General features: G+C 37.0%; 1 protein-coding gene across 11 annotated transcripts in view; it reads right to left on the bottom strand.

Moving 5' to 3' along the window:
- Positions 1-19,559, bottom strand: part of PIK3CB (phosphatidylinositol-4,5-bisphosphate 3-kinase catalytic subunit beta) — a 265,299-nt gene that overhangs the window by 153,066 nt on the left and 92,674 nt on the right. For all 11 annotated transcript variants that reach the window (XM_036877283.2, XM_036877281.2, XM_057498687.1 and 8 more), the window contains one exon: positions 14,548-14,771. In XM_036877283.2, coding sequence (XP_036733178.1) covers positions 14,548-14,771 — 224 coding nt within the window. The remainder of the gene's footprint in view (positions 1-14,547; positions 14,772-19,559) is intronic.

Here is a 19,559-nt window from a genome sequence, read left to right as displayed (position 1 = left end):
AACCACAGAGGCATAAAACTAGAAATAAATTGTACAAAGAAAACAAAAGGGCTCACAAACACTTAGAGGCTTCACAACATGCTTCTAAATAATCAATGGATCAATGACCAAATTAAAACAGAGATCAAGCAATATATGGAGACAACTGACAATGACAGCATAAAGCCCCAACTTCTGTGGGACACAGTGAAGGCAGTTCAAAGAGGCAAGTATATAGCAATCCAGGCCTATCTAACGAAGGAAGAACATTCCCAAATGAATAGTTTAAAGTCACAATTATTGAAACTGGAAAAAGAAGAACAAATGACTCCCAAAGAGAGTAGAATGAGGGACATAATAAAGATCAAAGAAGAAATAAATAAAACTGAGAATGATAAAATAATACAAAAAAAAATCAATGTAACCAAAAGCTGGTTCTTTGAAAAAATAAACAAAATAGATAAGCCCCTAGTCAGACTTGTTAGAGAAAAAGGAAATCTACACACATCAACAAAATCAGAAATGCGAAAGGAAAAATCATGAAGGACCCACAGAAAAAAAAAAATTATAAGAGAATACTACAAAAATCTATATGCTAACAAGATGCAAAACCTAGAAGAAACAGGTAACTTTCTAGAAAAATACAACCTCCCAAGACTGACCAAGAAAGAAACAGAAAATCTAAACAAACCAATTACCAGCAAAGAAATTGAATCAGTAATCAAAGAACAAAACCCCTGGGCCAGATGGATTCACCGTGAAATTTTATCAGACATATACAGAAGACATAATACCCATTCTCCTTAGAGTTTTCCAAAAAGTAGAAGAGGAGGGAATACTTCCAAACTCATCCTATGAAGCCAGCATCACTCTAATACCAAAACCAGGCAAAGACACCACTGAAAAAGAAAATTACAGACCAATATCCCTGATGAATATACATGCAAAAATACTCAACAAAATATTAGTAAACTGAATTCAAAAACACATTAAGATCATACACCATGATCAAATGGGATTCATCTCAGGGATGCAAGGACAGTACAAAGTCAGGAAATCCATCAACATCATCCATCACATCAACAAAAAGAAGAACAGAAACCATATCATCATTTCCATAGATGCTGAAAAAGCATTCGACAAAAATCAAAACCCATTCATGAAAAAAACTCTCAACAAAATGGGTATAGAAGGCAAGTACCTCAACATAATAAAGGCCATATATGACAAACCCACAGCCAACATCATACTTAACAGCGAGAACCTAAAAGCTTTTCCTCTAAGATCTGGAACAAGACAGGGATGTCCACTCTCCCCACTATTATTCAATATACTACTAGAGGTCCTAGCCACGGCAATTAGACAAAACAAAGAAATACAAGGCATCCAGATTGGTAAAGAAGAAGTCAAACTATCACTATTTGCAGATGACATGATATTGTACATAAAAAACCCTAAAGACTCCATTCCAAAACTACTAGAACTAATATCTGAATTCAGAAAAGTTGCGGGATTCAAAATTAATACACAGAAATTTGTTGCTCTCCTATATACTAATGAGGAACTAACAGAAAGAGAAATCAGGAAAACAATTCCATTCACAATTGCATCAAAAAGAATAAAATATCTAGTAATAAACCTAACCAAGGAAGTGAAAGACCTATACCCTGAAAACTACAAGCCACTCTTAAGAGAAATTAAAGAGGACACTACCAAATGGAAACTCATCCCATGTTCCTGGCTAGGAAGAATTAATATCGTCAAAAGGCCATCCTGCCCAAAGTAATCTACAGATTCAATGCAATCCCTATCAAAGTACCAACAGCATTCTTCAACAAACTGGAACAAATAGTTCTAAAATTCATATGGAAAAACCAAAGATCCAGAATAGCCAAAGCAATCCTGAGAAGGAGGAATAAAGCAGGGGGCATCTCGCTTCCCAACTTCAAGCTCTACTACAAAGCCACGGTAATCAAGACAGTTTGGTACTGTCAAAGAACAGAGCCACAGACCAGTGGAACAGAATAGAGTCCAGATATTAATCCAAACATATACAGTCAATTAATATATGATAAAGGAGCCATGGACATACAATGGGGAAATGACAGCCTCTTCAACAGATGGTGCTGGCAAAACTAGACAGCTACATGTGAGAGAATGAAACTGGATCACTGTCTAACCCCATACACAAAAGTAAATTTGAAATGGATCAAAGACCTGAATGTAAGTCATGAAAGCAAAAAACTGTTGGAAAAAAACATTGGCAAAAATCTCTTGGACATAAACATGAGCGACTTGTTCATGAACATATCTCCCCGGGCAAGGGAAACAAAAGCAAAAATGAACAAGTGGGACTATATCAAAGCTTCTGTACAGCAAAGGATACCATCAATAGAACAAAAAAGACATCCTACAGTATGGGAGAATATATTCATAAATGACAGATCCGATAAAGGGTTGAGATCCAAAATATATAAAGAGCTTGCACACCTCAACAAACAAAAAGCAAAAACTTCAATTAAAAAATGGGCAGAGGAGCCTGAACAGATAGTTCTCCAAAGACGAAATTCAGATGGCCAAGAGACACAATAAAAGATGCTCCACATCGCTAGTCATCAGAGAAATGCAAATTAAAACCACAATGAGGTATCACCTCACACGAGTATGGATTGCCACCATCCAAAAGACAGACAACAACAAATGTTGGTGAGGTTGTGGAGAAATGGGAACCTTCCTACACTGCTGGTGGGAATGTAAACTAGTTCAACCATTGTGGGAAGCAGTATGGAGGTTCCTCAAAAAGCACAAAATAGAAATACCATTTGACCCAGGAATTTCACTCCTAGGAATTTACCCTAAGAATGCAGCAGCCCAGTTTGAAAAAGACATATGCACCCCTATGTTTATCACACCACTATTTACAATAGCCAAGAAATGGAAGCAACCTAAGTGTCCATCAGTAGATGAATGGATAAAGAAGATGTGGTACATATACACAATGGAATATTATTCAGCCATAAGAAGAAAACAAGTCCTACCATTTGCAACAACATGGATGGAGCTAGAGGGTATTATGGTCAGTGAAATAAGTCAGGCAGAGAGAGACAAGTATCAAACGATTTCACTCATATGTGGAGTATACGAACAAAGAAAAAACTGAAGGAACAAAACAACAGCAGAAACACCGAACCCAAGAATGGACTAACAGTTAGCAAAGGGAAAGGGAATGGGGAGGATGGGTGGGAAGGGAGGGATAAGAGTGGGGGTGGGGGTGGGGGGGAGAAAGGCGGCATTATAGCATGTATAATGTGGGGGGGGCACAGGGAGGGCTGTGCAACACAGAGAAGACAGTGATTCTACAGCATCTTACTATGCTTATGGACAGGGGTTTGTGGGGGGTACTTGGTGATGAGGGGAGTCTAGTAAACATAATGTTCCTCATGTAATTGTAGGTTAATTATGCCAAAATGGAAAAAAATAAAATAAATTTTTTAAAGTTACTCATGTTGTTGTTCTAATGTAGTCCATACTCAGAAAATAATTATATATTATCACTAGTAAGAAGAGATCTATACTTTATACCAACTGAACCACAAATTAACAATACTGTCCAATTTAACAAACATATAAAAAGAAATAAATTTTATCTAATGAAAAGCAAAAATACAGTTGGGATAGAAATTATTAAATCTTCATCGTAAGTTCTAGAGTTATATTAAACATTTTTTAGCAATACCTGAATCCTCTCATAATCAAACAAAATAATCTATTTCCCCCTTTAATTCTGTAGTTGTTTTATGTATTTAGGTGCTCCTATGTTGGGTACTTAGATATTCATAGTGGTTATATCCTCTTCCTGGATTGACTCCTTTATCACTAAGTAATGGCCTTCCTTTGTCCTTCTTACTTTGTTTTGAAATCTATTTTGTCTGATACAAGTACTGCCACACCTGCTTTTTCCTCCCTATTACTTGTTTATCTTCTTCCATCCCTTCACTTCAGTCTGTGTTTGTCTTTGTGTCCGAAATGAGTCTGTTTTAGGAAGCCTTGTTTCTTTATCCATTCTGCCACTCTACATCTTTTGAGTGGTGCATTCAGTCCATTTACATTTAAGGTAATTATTGGTTGATATGTACTTATTGCCATTTTATTGTTTTCCAGTTGTTTTTATAGCTCCTGTCTGTTCCTTTCTTCCTCTCCTATTCTCTGTTATTTGATGGTTTTTACTGTTGTGATTAGATTTCTTTTTAAAATTTTTGTGTGTGTCTATTGTAGGCTTTAGTTTTGTGGTTACCAAAGGTTCGAGGATAGTTTCCTTTCTATGTAACAGTTTATATTAAGTTGCTGCTTACTATATTTCCAACACAACCTAATGATATTTTTTTCCTCCTTCTCCTCCACAGTTAATTAGATGCATAATTTGCACTTTTTATGTGTATCCCTTGACTGATATTGTATATATTTGATTTTGCTTAACTTCATAGTTGCTTGGTAATTAATTGGTCTACCACCTTTAGTGTGAGTTTGTTTTCTCTGGTGAAAGTTATTTAGCGTTAGGAACATTCCCATCGATAACTGTCCCTTTAACATATCCTGTAGGACTGGTTTAATGGTGGTGAATTCCTTCAACTTTTGTGTATATAGAAATTGTTTAATCCCTGCTTCAAACTTAAATAATAATTTTGCCAGGTAGAGGTTTCCTGACTGGAGGTCCTTTCATTTCAGTACAATAAATATTTCATGCTGTTCACTTCTAGCCTGGAAAGTTTCTGTTGAGAAGTCTGCTGATAGCCTGATGGTGTTTCCTCTATAAGTAATCTTTTTTCTCTCTCTGCCTGCTTTCAGTACTCTCTCCTTATCCTTGATCTTTGCCATTCCAATTATTATGCCTTGGTGTTGTCTTCCTGGGGGTTCATTTTTTTAGGGGACTCTGAACCTCCATGACTTCAGTGTCTATTTCCTTTCCAAGATTGGGGATGTTTTCAATGGTCATTTCCTCAAAGAGATGTTCTATCCCTTTGTCTCTCTCTTCTCCTTCTGGTACTCCTATTATGCAAGTATTGCTTTATCTGGATTGGTCACACAGCTCCCTTGCCATTCTTTCATTCCTAAAGATCATTTGTTCTGTTCCTCAGCTTTATTGTGTTCCTCTAATTTTCATTTTGCTGACTGTCCCCTCTACTTGCAGTAATCTACTCTTAAATGCCTCCATTGTATGTTTCATTTCAGTTACTGTATTCTTCAGCTCCTAGTGGATCTTTTTCAGCTCTTCTTTGTTGAAGTCCTCCCTGAGATCCTGAATATTTTTCTGTAAGTCATTGACAGTGTTTATGACTTTCACTTTGAAACCTTTTATCAAGACAACAGGTGATCTCTGTTCACTCGGCCCTCTTTCTGGTGTCTTTTCCTTTAATTTGTTTGGAACATACTCTTCTGCCTCCTCATTTTGTCAGGGTTTCTGTGTTTCTTCCTTTGTATTAGATGGATCTGATATGCTTCCTGGCCACCCAAGTGATAGCTTCATGAAGAAGGCATCATCCTATGGTGCCCAGAAGCTCAAGACTTTATTCTCCAGTGCCTGGGTTCTGCTTGGCAGGAGAGGACCATTGTTGTTGGTGTGTAGTGGGAAGGACTGCCTTTCTATCTGTCTGCTGCTAGTAGGCTGCAGCGCCAGGAAGTTTGCTTCAGCCACCTTTGTGATTCAAGCAGAGGCCTCTGCTCGGATACTGTGAAGAGGGCAGCCCTTTGCCTACCCTGCAGCGATGGCAGAGCTGCAGGGTTAATGGGTGGGAGGGGCCATTGTGCTGCACTGAGGCAGGACATGACGTACAGCAGCGGGCTTGGACACCCACAGGAAGGAAGAGGCTTTCAGGGCTGGCTCCTTCAGGCACCTCCCTGGCTGGGCTGAAATTGAGCCAAGAAAGCTGGGAGACTCTTCCCTCTGCCAGTAAAGTCTGATGTTTCCGCTCGGCTGAGTAGGCTGGCTCACCTGCAGTGCACACAGAGAGGGGACTCACAGTTGAGTTGCCAGCAAGGGGGATGGAGCATCTGGGGCTCCCAAGAGTTTCCAACATGTTGGGCCAAGGGAAGGCTGGACTGATATGTCCACCTAACTTTTCTCCTGCAGAGAGAACTCCGTCCAACACTTGCCCTCTAGTACCCCTCCCACTGCTGACAAGTCTTTCAAACTGCCACCTCTGCGTTGGGTCTCAGGACGAGTGGAGCATACCTAACCTCCAAAAGTGGCTGGAGTTTCAGCCTCCCAGTGTTCACCTGTCCCTGGTGTCAAACCCCACTAATCACCAGAAACCAATGTAAAGTGGACTCATGCTCTGGGAATAGATCTCCAGGGCCAGGTGCGCAGGTGCCTGAGCTCCAATTGCCTCCCCACTCCATTCCCCTTTCTCTAGCCTGTGGGCTGGAGTAGGGGGAGGGTTTAGGTTCTGCTTGATAGAGGCTTTGCAACTTTACCCTTTTCTACGTGGTCTTCTCTTCTTCCCCATGTATAGGTGTGGTCTACTCTACAGTCCCAGGTTGCTTTCAGGCTTAACTGTACATGTTGTACTTTCTTTTCTTTTTGGGAGGAGGTTTCTGCCTTGCCTTCCAACTCTACCATCTTTCTCTCCACCCTCCAAATCTTTCTTAAATATGTGAAAAGAGATTCATCCTCACCAGTTATGAGGGAGATGCAATCAAGATGACAATAAATGTACATTTATATGAGGGAACTGTATACAGTATCAAGGGCTTCAAAGACCTATCTTAATCCCTTGATAATTAAAATTTGTGCCTTCTGAAGAACCACTGGTGTGTCACCACCTTGTTAATTTTTTTTGCATAAACTTTTAATGGGAGTGACTGGGGCAGAACTCAACTTGATTAGTTTCTCCTGTATTTCAAGCAGTTTTCCAACATCACTATCAAATACTTCACAAAACACTGCATCTTTCATGAGACTTGTAATTTTCCTGGGCAATCAAGTTTGTATTGTATTGCTCAAAGCTCACAAATAGCTATAGAGACTATCCAACAAGCACTACACATATGAATGAAGACAGATACTCCAGTTCAACATGGAAGAATACACAGTTCATTAGTGACTATTTGTATTATGATTTCAACTGCAGTTATTCCAATAGTGATACACAGATGAGGAAATACTTATTCTTGACAATTTTACTCTATGCTGCTTCACTGTTTCTGAAATTTCTACCCATGCCTCTGACGTATTCTCTTCAATTTCCCCCAATTTTCTCTACCCCCTTTTACCTCCTCCACTACCACTTCAATTACCCAAAACAGAGGAGACTATTGAAAATTATATTTGCCCATCCTTTTATTGATATAACCATTCCATATATGCTGGCTATAGTAAAAAACAAGTTTAAAATAGCTGCTCAGATTTACTGGTATCCTTTAAAACTATGGTTCTTGGAATTAAAAATAATTCATCTGTGATCTATGGCTGGGACTACTGTTCTGTAAAATTGAGACACAACAGTTCTAAGATCACATTTATGTTGCTTTTAAGAGGCATGTTTTACAGCTGGTTGATATTAACTATAAGGTCATATAAAATTTCACTTGTTTTTCCAAGAAAATGTTGTCTGTCCCCTTACCAATCCTGGAAAGTCATTTTTTAATCTACATGAAAACTTTCTTACATTTCATTTCATTTTTAGTGTTCCCACATGCTGCTTCCCAGTGTTGGTCATCAGCAGTGATAGTGAAAATGGCCAAATGAGAAAATTATAGAAGTGGGAGAAGCACAAGAGAAAATGCATGTATGATGGAGTAGGTTACCAACAGTCCTTTATTTTGAGATCGTATCATTCCTTTTTTTTGGTTGTAAAATGTTTATCCACTTATGAAATGGTGTTGGTAATAAACAATTGTTTTGAATTTTTTAAAGTGATCTTATTTTCCTAAATAAAAAGCTATAAACTCTATGTTACTTCCCAAAATTCTTTAATAATTTAGTAATCTCACTTGACTATATAATCCAAGAGTCAAAGAACTTTTAGAATAATACCAGAAGGAAAGGAAACCAAAGAGAACTGTTTTGGTTACATTTGAACTATATGACTATTAGGCATGTAGAATGAAGGGAAGATTGAGTGGATACTTACCCAAGAAAGGAAAGTATTACCAAACAGGCAGAAATCAAATTGAACTAGTTTGAATTTTCTAAATATTTTTAATTCAAAATTTCAATATGTGCTTGCCCAGAGTGAAAATGTGCTGCTTAAGGAGGCAGAGAGGGGGATTAATGATGGCGGCATGAGAGTCAGACAGAGAAAGGCTTCCTCCTAAAGGCACATATAATAAGAAAATATAATTAAGATGACAAATCCTGAAAGAGCAACAAGAACGAGGGCTTTGCCAAACTGCAATACACTTGGAGAAAAGAATAAACCTTATGTAACTGGGTAACATACCGAAGCCGTGGCCTGGCGGGACCCAAGAACTTCCCCCACTGCAGCTCACCGGCGGGAGGAAGAGAAATGGAGCCGGGAGGGAGTGGAGGCCAGGGAATGCAGAATACCTAATTCCGGAGATCTCCTCTGGGAGCACAAACCTACATTTCATAGAGCTTTCATGATAATTTCATGAGTAGGGTGTTGGAAAGCTAAGACAGGTAGAATACCTGGAGAGTGTAAGATTCCAGCCACTTGTAGAAAGAACGGATCCATATCCGGAGGCAGGGGGAGCAGGTATAGCAGCTGGGAAGCAGGAAACAGCACTTTCCTCCCCCCAGGCACCAATACTAATCCCCTGCTACACCCGACATTGCTTCTGGGGTTGAGCAGCCCCAGATATAAATATGAAATGCCAAAGGAACCTGGTTCAGAGTAAAATTATTACTACAACTCCTGAGAAAGAATTAAATGACATTGACCGGATGACTCTTCCTGAAAGGGAGTACAAAATAAAAATGATTAACATGGCCATGGAGGTATGGAAAGATATTCAAGAACTAAGGAATGAATTCTGGTCAGTGATCCAATTGTTGAAGACCACAATGGAGGGTATTAAAAGCAGATTAGATTTGGTGAAGGAGATGATATATAAAATAGAAATTAGAGAAGAGGAATACAAACAAGATGAGGCACAGAGAGAAAAATTAATCTCCAAGAATGAAAGACAATTGAGAGAACTGTGTGACCAATCCAAATGGAACAATATTTGCATAATAGGGGTACCAGAAGAAGAAGAGAAAGAAGAAGGGATAAAAAGTGCCTTTGAGGAGGAAATTGCTGAAAACTTCCTGATCTGGGTAAGGAGATAGTCTCTCAGGCCATGGAGGTGCACAGATCTCCCAACACAAGGGACCCAACAAAAACAACACCAAGACATATAGCAATTAAAATGACAAACATCAGGGATAAGGACAGACTATTAAAAGAAGCCAGACAAAGAATTAATATCACATATAAAGGAAAGCCCATCAGGCTATCATCAGACTTCTCAACAGAAACCTTACAGGCCAGAAGAGAGTGGCATGACATATTTACTGCAATGAAGCAGAGGGCCTCGAACCAAGAATACTTTATCTGGCAAGATTATGATTAAAATCTGAAGGAGACATTAAACAATTTCCAGACAAACAAAAGCTGACAGAATTTACCTCCTACAAACCATCTCTACAGTGTATTTTGGAGGGACTGCTATAAATGGAAGTGTTCCTAAGGTTTAATAGCTGTCACCAGAGGTAATAAAACCACAGTAAAGAAAGTAGAACAGTTAATCACTAAGCAACTGCCAAATTAAATCAACTATACCCAAAGTCAATCAAGGGATAGACAAAGAGACAAAATATGATACCTAATACAGAACGAATAGAGGAGGAAGAAAAAGGAGGAGAAAAAAAAAACCTTTAGATTTTGTTTGTAGTAGCATACTAAGTGAGTTAAGTTAGACTCTTAGATAGTAAGGAAGGTAACCTTGAACCTTTGGTAACAACAAATCTAAAGCCTGCAATGGCAATAAACACATACCTATTGATAATCACATTAAATGTAATTGGACTGAATGAACCAATCAAAAGACACAGAGTCACTGAATGGATAAAAAAACAAGATCTCTCTATATGCTGCCTACAAGAGACTCACTTCAAACCAAAGACATATACACACTAAGAGTGGAGGGATGGAAAAAGATATTTCATGCAAGTAACAGGGAGAAAACAGCAGGAATTGTACTACTTGTATCAGACAAAATACACTTTAAAACAAAGAAAGTCACAAGAGACAAAGAAGGACATTACATAATGATTAAGGGGTCAATCCAACAAAAAGTTATAACCATTATGAATGTCTATGCGCCCAACACAGGGACACCTACATATGTGAAACAAATACTAAGAAAATTAAAAGGAGAAATAGAATACAATGCATTCATTCTAGGAGACTTCAACACTCCACTCACTCTGAAGAACAGATCAACCAGAAAGAAAATAAGTAAGGAGACAGAGACACTGAACACCACATTAGAACAGATGGACCTGACAGAAATCTACAGAACTCTACACCCAAGATCAGCAGAATACGCATTCTTCTCAACTGCACATGGAACATTCTCCAGAAGAGACCACATACTAGGCCACAAAAAGAGCCTCAGTAAATTCAAAAACATTGAAATTCTACCAACCAACTTTTCAGATCACAAAGGTATAAAACTAGAACTAAATAGTACAAAGAAAGCAAAAAGGCCCACAAACACATGGAGGCTCAATAACATGCTCCTAAATAATTAATGGATCAATGACCAAATAAAAACAGAGATCAAGCAATATATGGAGTCAAATGACAATGATTCATCACCACAAAATCTGTGGGACACAGCAAAGGCCAGGCTAAGAGGAAAGTATATTGCAATATAGGACTACCTCAAGAAACAACAATCCCATATGAACACACTAAACTCACAATGAACAAAACTAGATAAAGAAGAACAAATGAGGCCCAAAGTCAGTAGAAGGAGGGACATAATAAAGATTAGAGCAGAAATAAAATCGAGAAGAATAAGACAATAGAAAGAATCAATGAAAGCAAGAGCAGGTTCTTCGAGAAAATAAAGAAAAAAGATAAACCCCTAGGCAGACTTATCAAGAAAAAAAGACAGTCTACAGACATAAACAGAATCAGAAAAGAGAAAGAAAAATCAATACAGACACCACAGAAATACAGAGAATTATTAAAGAATACTATGAAAACTTACATGCCAACAACATGGATAACCTAGAGAGAAAATGGACAACTTTCTAGAAAAATAAAACCTCCTAACGCTGACCCAGAAAGAAACAGAAAATCTGAACAAACCAATTACCAGCAAGGAAATTGAATTGGTAATCAAAAAACTACCTAAGAACAAAGTACCTGGCCAAAATGGCTTCACTGTTGAATTTTATCAAACATTTAGTGAAGACCTACTACCCAACCTCCTTAAAGTTTTCCAGGGAGTAGAATAGGGAATACTTCCAAACTTATTCTATGCGGCCAGATTCACTCTAATACCAAAACCAGGGAAAGATATCACAAAAAAAGAAAATTACAGACCAGTATCCCTGATGAGCATAGATGCAAAAATACCCAACGAAGTATTAGCAAACTGAATTCAAAAATACATCAAAAATTTCACCCATAATGATACAGCAGGATTTATTCCAGGGATGCAAGGATGCTACAACATTCAGAATCCATCAACATCTTCCACCACATCAACAAAAAGAAGGACAGAAACCACATGATCATCTCCATAGAGGCTGAAAAAAGCATTCGACAAAATTCCACATCCATTCATGATAAAAACTCTCAACGAAATGGGTATAGCAAGCAAGTACCTCAACAGAATAAAGGCCATATATGATGAACCCACACCCAACAAGTACCTCAACATAATGAAGGCCATGTATGATGAACCCACACCCAACATTATACTTAACAGTGAGAAGCTGAAAGCTTTTCCTTTAAGATCGTGAACAAAAGGATGCCCACTCTCCCCACTTCAATTCAACATACTACAGGAGGTCCTAGGCACGGCAATCAGACAACACAAAGAAATAAATGCCATCCAGATTCGCAAGGAAGAAGCTAAACTGTCCCTGTTTGCAGATGACACGATATTGTACATAAAAAACCTTAAAGAATCCATTCCAAAACTACAAGATCTAATATATTAATTCAGCAAAGTTGCAGGATACAAAATTAATACGCAGAAACCTGTGGCATTCCTATACACTAACGATGAACTAGCAGAAAGAGAAATCAGGAATACAATTTCACTCACAATTGCATCAAAAAGAATAAAATACCTAGGAATAAACCTAACAAAGGAAGTGAAAGACCTATACCCTGAAAACTACAAGACACTCATGAGAGAAATTTAAAAAGATACCAATAAATAGAAACACATCCCGTGCTAATGGATAAGAAGAATTAATATTGTCAAAATGGCCATCCTGCCTAAAGCAATATACAGATGCAATGCAATTCCTATGAAAATACTAACAGCATTCTGCAATGAACTAGAGCAAATAGTTCTAAAATTCATATGGAACCACAAAAGACCTCGAATAGCCAAAGCAATCTTGAGAAGGAAGAATAAAGCACGGGGAATTATACTCCCCTACTTCAAGCTCTACTACAAAGCCACAGTAATCAAGACAATTTGGTACTAGCACAAAAACATACCCATAGACCAATGGAACAAACTAGAGAGCTCTGATATAAACCTAACCATATATGGTCAATTAATATATGATAAAGGAGCCATGAACATACAATGGGGAAATGACAGCCTCTTCAAAAAATAGTGTTGGCAAAACTGGACAGCTACATACAAAGGAATGAAACCTAATTACTGTTTAATCCCATACACAAAAGTAAACTCGAAATGGATCAAAGACCTGAATATAAGTCATGAAACCATAAAAATCTTAGAAAGCAACAAAGGCAAATATCTCCTGAATGTAAGCGTGAGCAACTTCTTCCTGAATGCATCTCCTCGAGCAAGGGAAACAAAAGCAAAAATGAACACAAGGGACTACATCAAACTAAAAAGTTTCTGTATGGCAAAAGACACCATCAACAGAACAAACAGGCATCCTACAGTAAGGGAGAATATATTTGTAAATGACATATCTGAAAAGGGGTTAACATCCAAAATATATAAAGAACTAATACATCTCAAAACCCAAAAAGCAAATAACCTGATTAAAAAATGGGCGGAGGATATGAACAGACAATTCCCCAAATAAGAAATTCAAATAGCTAACAGACACATGAAAAGATGCTCCACATCACTAATCATCAGGGAAATGCAAATTAAAACTACAATGAGGTATCACCTCACACCAGTTAGGATGGCCAGCATCGAAAAGACTAAGAACAACAAATGCTGGCGAGGATGCGGAGAAAGGGGAACCCTTCTACACTGCTGGTGGGAATGTAAGCTAGTTCAACCATGTGAAAAGCAATATGGAAGTTTCTCAAAAAACTATAATTAGAAATACCATTTGATCTGGGAAGCCCACTCCTTGGAATTTACCCAAAGAATACAACTTATAGATTCAAAAAGACATACACACCCCTATGTTTATCGCAGCACTATTTACAATAGCCAAGATATGGAAGCCATCAGTATATGAATGGATAAAGATGTCGTACATATACAGAATGGAATAGTATTCAGCCATAAGAAAGAAACAAATCCTACCATTTGCAACAACATGGATGGAGCTGGAGGATATTATGCTCAGTGAAATAAGCCAGGCAGAGAAAGACAAGTGCCAAATGATTTCCCACATTTGTGGAGTATAACAACAAAGCAAAACTGAAGGATCAAAACAGCAGCAGACTCAAGAGACTCCAAGAAGGGACTAATGGTTATCAAAGGGGTGGGGTGGGGGACAGCGGGTGGGGAGGGAGAAGGGGTTTAGAGGGGTATTATGTTTAGTACACATGGTATGGGGGATTATGGGGAAAACAGTGTAACACAGAGAAGGCAAATAGTGAATCTGTGGTATCTTACTACACTGATGGACAGTGACTGCATTGGGGTATGGGTGGGAACTTGATAATATGGGTAAATGTAGTAACCACATTGTTTTTTTCATGTGCAACGTTCATAAGAGTGTATATCAATAATAAAAAACTTTTTTTAAAAAAGGAAAGGAAAGGAAAAAAAGTAGGCAGAGAACTACGCCTAGCCCTGGATATATTTGGTCAGAGACACAGAATATAAGGGATGGTGAAAAGATTTATTATTATACATACAGTCTGATTACATGATCTCTAAACTACTCTCAGCCAAAAGTTTAGGCCACAATCTACAGCCAACAGACTACAATCTAGACTAATAAACCACTGCATCAAAAAATCACATATGCAAAGGATGTGTCACTTTTGATTGTTATACATAATTCTGTATTTATTTACATCTTAAACCTAAAAGTACTCTTTGTAATAGTGTTTTTACTCAGTGAGCAGCAGCATCCTCTACAATTGGTGATGCATTCACATAAAAATAACATGTTTATTACAATGATTTCTTAAAATAATATATTACCTGACGATTTTCAAAATGAACAGCCACAATGAGTTTTCCTCCATAAAGTTTGTCTTCTAAGTTTTCAAGAACTGACGGGTCATGTTCTGGAGGATATGTCTGCTTTAGCCAATCCATCCAAGACAATCCCACAAGAGACTGAATCTTTTCTTCACTGAATTTGCGCATTTTTATTCGAAATTCATTCACCTCAGGATCCTTCAAGGCATCAAATTCATGCAGACCTAAACATATTTTTAAAGTTATCATTTTAGTAGTTAATAATAACAATAGAGAATACAAAATACATTCAATAAAAATTAGTTTGGATGTTTGGTTTTTAAAAAGCAAACAAAACTGGGCAGGAAAATATCATGAAAGATCATAAAAATATGAAGATAAAATAACAAATTGCATGTATACAAGACAAACATACAATTAGATCTCTAAGTAATACAAACTTGAAATCTCTTAAATAAATGCACTTCCTTAGCAGTTTTACAAAGATGATCACCAAACCTCACAGTACACATTTTAAAACCACATATTAAAGATCCACAATTTTTCTTTGCAAACCAAGTAAATCACATTTAAAATGTCTGAGAAAGGCTAAAAATCTGATAACTGTCCAAATACAGTCCTAAAACTCAAGTGATTACTAACTTAAAACTCAGTAAATTTCCATTTTAATAGATTAAATTTTCAGTTTACCATGATTTTTAAACAACGGTTATCGTATATTGGCCAAAAATTTTGAACATAAAATTATTCACTGTTGTACTTAAGTACATAACCAGTAGTACCATGAAGACAACTACATATGATAACCTGTTCATAAAGTTATGATTATTCTAGTAAATAATTCTAGAAATCTTAATGAACATGTATAAATTTTTATGTGTGTTCAATTTTTACCTATCAGGTTGGCAAATATTTAAAGCTTGACAATACCCTGTGCTACAAAAGATGGAGAGAAATAGGAGTTTTTATGTAATATTTATTAGAAATGACATAAACATATACATATACAACTTTTGATCTTTAAATTTCACCAACAGGAGTTTCAACCTGACAAATTCAGGACCAACATGAGAAAATCAATTATGTTCCCAAAACTAATCACTTAGATATCCAGCTTCCAGTGAGTCTGTGTCTATGATTCGCCTGCCAACAAATTCCAATCAGGCACCCCTGATGCTTCTCATTTTTTTTTACTATTTAATTTCTTCACTCCCCTGCTGGCCTTTAAGTCAATGGCAAACAGACAGTTCAGTAACCATAAGCAAGTTCTGAGTAAAAAAAATCTATTCTCATCTGGGTGGTCTGTATTTCCACAAAGCTGAGGAACTTTTAACTGTGCAAAAAGTATGACACCAGTACAAGAGTGTTCACTATAGTTTTATTTATAATAATTAAAAATGGAAACAACTTATACTTCATCATTAAAACTAGTTTTAAAATTTTAAGATACATCTACATTCCATTATAAAGTAGTATAAATGATAAAATGAAAAAAATAGGTCCAAGTTCTTAATATGTTGATAGACTGATTGCAATGGAGGGGGTGAGTACTTAATAATATGGGTGACTCTTGAACCACTGTGTTTTGTATTTGAAACCATCATAAGATTGTGTATTAAAGATACTTCAATTAAAAAAACAGTCTACTGATACCAAAACCAGGCAAAGACACCACAAAAAAAAAACAAAATTACAGACCAATATCCCTGATGAACATAGATGCAAAAATACTCGACAAAATATTAGCAACCGAATACAAAATTACATCAAAAAGATCATCCATCATCATCAAGTAGAATTTATTCCAGGGATGCAAACATTCAAAAATCAACATTCAAAAATCTATCAACATCATCCAGCACATAAACAAAAAGAACAAAAAGCATATGATCATCTCCATAGAAGCTTAAAAAGAATTCAACAAAATTCAACATCCATTCATGATAAAAACTCTCAACAAAATGGGAACAGAGAGCAAGTACCTCAACATAACAAAGGCCATATATGACAAAACCACAGCCAACATCATACTTAACAGTGAGAAGCTGAAAGCTTTTCCTTTAAGATCAGGAACAAGACAAGGAAGTCCACTCTCACCACTTTTATTGAACATAAACATAGTTCTGGAGGTCCTAGACACGACAATCAGACAACACAAAAAAACGAAATGTATCCAGATTGGAAAAGAAGATGTTAAACTGTCACTGTTTGCAGATGACATGACATTTTACAAAAAGACCCTAAAGAATCTACTCCAAAACTACTAGATCTAATGTCTAAAATTCAGCAAAAGTGGAGGATATAAAATTAATACACAGAAATCTGTTGCATTCCTATACACAACGATGAACTAGCAAGAAGAGAAATCAGGAAAACAATTCCATTCATGACTGCATCAAAAGAATAAAATACCTAGGAATAAACCTAACCAAGGAAGTGAGAGGCCTATACTCTTAAAACTACAAGACACTCATTAGAGAAATTAAAGAAGACATCAATAAATAGAAACACATCCCATGCTCGTGGATAGGAAGAATTAATATTGTCAAAATGGCCATCCTGCCCAGAGCAATCCACAGATTCAATGCAATCCCTATCAAAATACCAACAGCATTATTCAACGTACTAGAGCGAATAGTTCTAAAATTCATATAGAACCACAAAAGACCTCGAATAGCAAAAGCAATCCTGAGAAGGAAGAATAAGGCAGGGGGGATTACGCTCCCCTACTTCAAGCTCTACTACAAAGCTACAGTAATCAAGATAATTTGATACTGGCACAAGAACAGACCCACAGACCAATGGAACAGATTAGAGAGCCCAGGTATAAATCCAAGTAAATATGGTCAATTAACATACAGTAAAAGAGCCATGGATAAACAGCGGGGAAATGACAGCTTCTTCAACAACTGGTGTTGGTAAAACTGGACAGCTACATGCAAGAGAATGAAACTGGATTACTGTCTAACCCCATACACCTTAGTAAACTCAAAATGGAACAAAGACCTGAATGAAAGTCATGAAACCATAAAACTCTTAGAAGAAAACACAGGCAAAAATCTCTTGAATATAACATGAGCAACATTTTCCTGAACACATCTCCTCAGGCAAGGGAAACAAAAGCAAAAAGTGAACAAATGTGACTACATCATGCTAAAAAGCCTCTGTACAGCAAAGGACACCATCAGCAGAACAAAAATGTATCCTACAGTATGGGAGAATATATTTGTAAATGACATCTGACAAGAGGTTAACATCCAAAATATATAAAGAACTCACGCCTCAACACCAAAAAGCAGATAACCCAATTAAAAAATGGGTGGAGGATATGAACACTTCTCCAGAGAAGAAATTCAGATGGCCAACAGGCACATGAAAAGAAGCTCCACATCACTAATTATTAGGGAAATGCAAATTAAAACCACAATGAGATATCACCTCACACCAGTTAGGACGGCCAAGATCCAAAAGACAAGAAACAACAAACGCTGGCAAGGATGCAGAGAAAGGGGAACCCTCCTACACTGCTGGTGGGAATGTAAACTAGTTCATACATTGTGGAAAGCAGTATGGAGGTTCCTCAAAAAACGATAAATAGAAATACCATTTGACCCGGTAATCCCACTCCTTGGAATTTACCCAAAGAATACAACTTCTCAGATTCAAAAAGACACATGGACCCCATGTTTATATCAGCATTTTTTACAATAGCCGAGATATGGAAGCAACCTGTATCCATCAGTAGATGCATGGATAAAGAAGATGTGCTACATATATACAATGGAATACTATTCAGCCATAAGAAACAAATCCTACCATTTGCAACAACATGGATGGAGCTGGAGGGTATTATGCTCAGTGAAATAAGTCAGACAGAGAAAGACAAATACCTAATATTTTCCTTCATTATGTATTAACAATGAAGCAAAACTGAAGGAATAAAACAGCGGCAGACGTACAAATTCCAAGAATGGACTAGTGGTTACCGAAGTGGAGGAGTGGGGAAAAGCGAGTGGGAAGGGAGGGAGAAGGGGATTGTGGGGTATCATGATTGGTACACATGGTGCGTGTGGGGTCACAGGGAAGACAGTGTAGCTCAGAGAAGACAAATAGAGACTCTGTGGCATCTTACTACACTGATGGACAGTGGCTGCAATGGGGTATGGGGGAGACTCGATAATAAGGGTGAATGTAATAACCACATTGTTTTTCTTGTGAAACCTTCATAAGACTGTATATCAATGACACCTTAGTAAAAAAATGATTAATTTGATGTTAAAAAATAAAGTCTAACTATGCTGATGGACAGTGACTGTAATGGAGTATGTGGTGGGTACTTGATGGTGGGAGTCTAGTAACCATAATGTCGCTCATGTAATTGTAGATTAATGATACCAGAAAAAAAGTCTAAAGAAACATTAAAAAAAAATCCATGTTATATTAAAAGCCTCAAGTATATTAAATTTAAAAAGCAGGAACAGACGGGTCTGCCAGGACTCCTTTTAAGCAAATTAGAAAGGAAGACTATAGAATATGTGTGATTTTTTGTTTTAGAAAGATACTTGAGATGACAATATTAATAGCATTTCATAGTGTTGGAGAGGAGACCACAGTGATGCAAGCTGTTTTTATTCCACAAAGCCAATCAATACTGTATCATTTAAATCTACATTATCCGAATATATGCATCTCAGAAAGGGTTATCTAGACAGAGGATTCATCTGTACTGTCCTTTTATATATTAAAACAATTAGTTATTACTTCAAAAATTACAATTAATTTGTGCCGTTAAATACAGAAAAATTTAAATATTTAAGTTGCATAATGTAGCAAAAGTAATCTTGAGGGTACAGTAGGATGTTTTTGAAATTTTAGATCTGGACTAAAAATACATTACTTGAAATATGTATGAATGAACTATAATTTAAGACTAGCTAAAGCATCTTTACAGTTTCTTCCCCAGCACTGTTCAAACTCTTTCTAGTCACAGCTAATAGATATTACAGGTAAGG

The sequence above is a fragment of the Manis pentadactyla genome, chromosome 1 (assembly GCF_030020395.1).
Source record: "Manis pentadactyla isolate mManPen7 chromosome 1, mManPen7.hap1, whole genome shotgun sequence".
Taxonomy (NCBI): domain Eukaryota; kingdom Metazoa; phylum Chordata; class Mammalia; order Pholidota; family Manidae; genus Manis; species Manis pentadactyla.
This window is presented reverse-complemented; position numbering and strand designations above follow the sequence as displayed.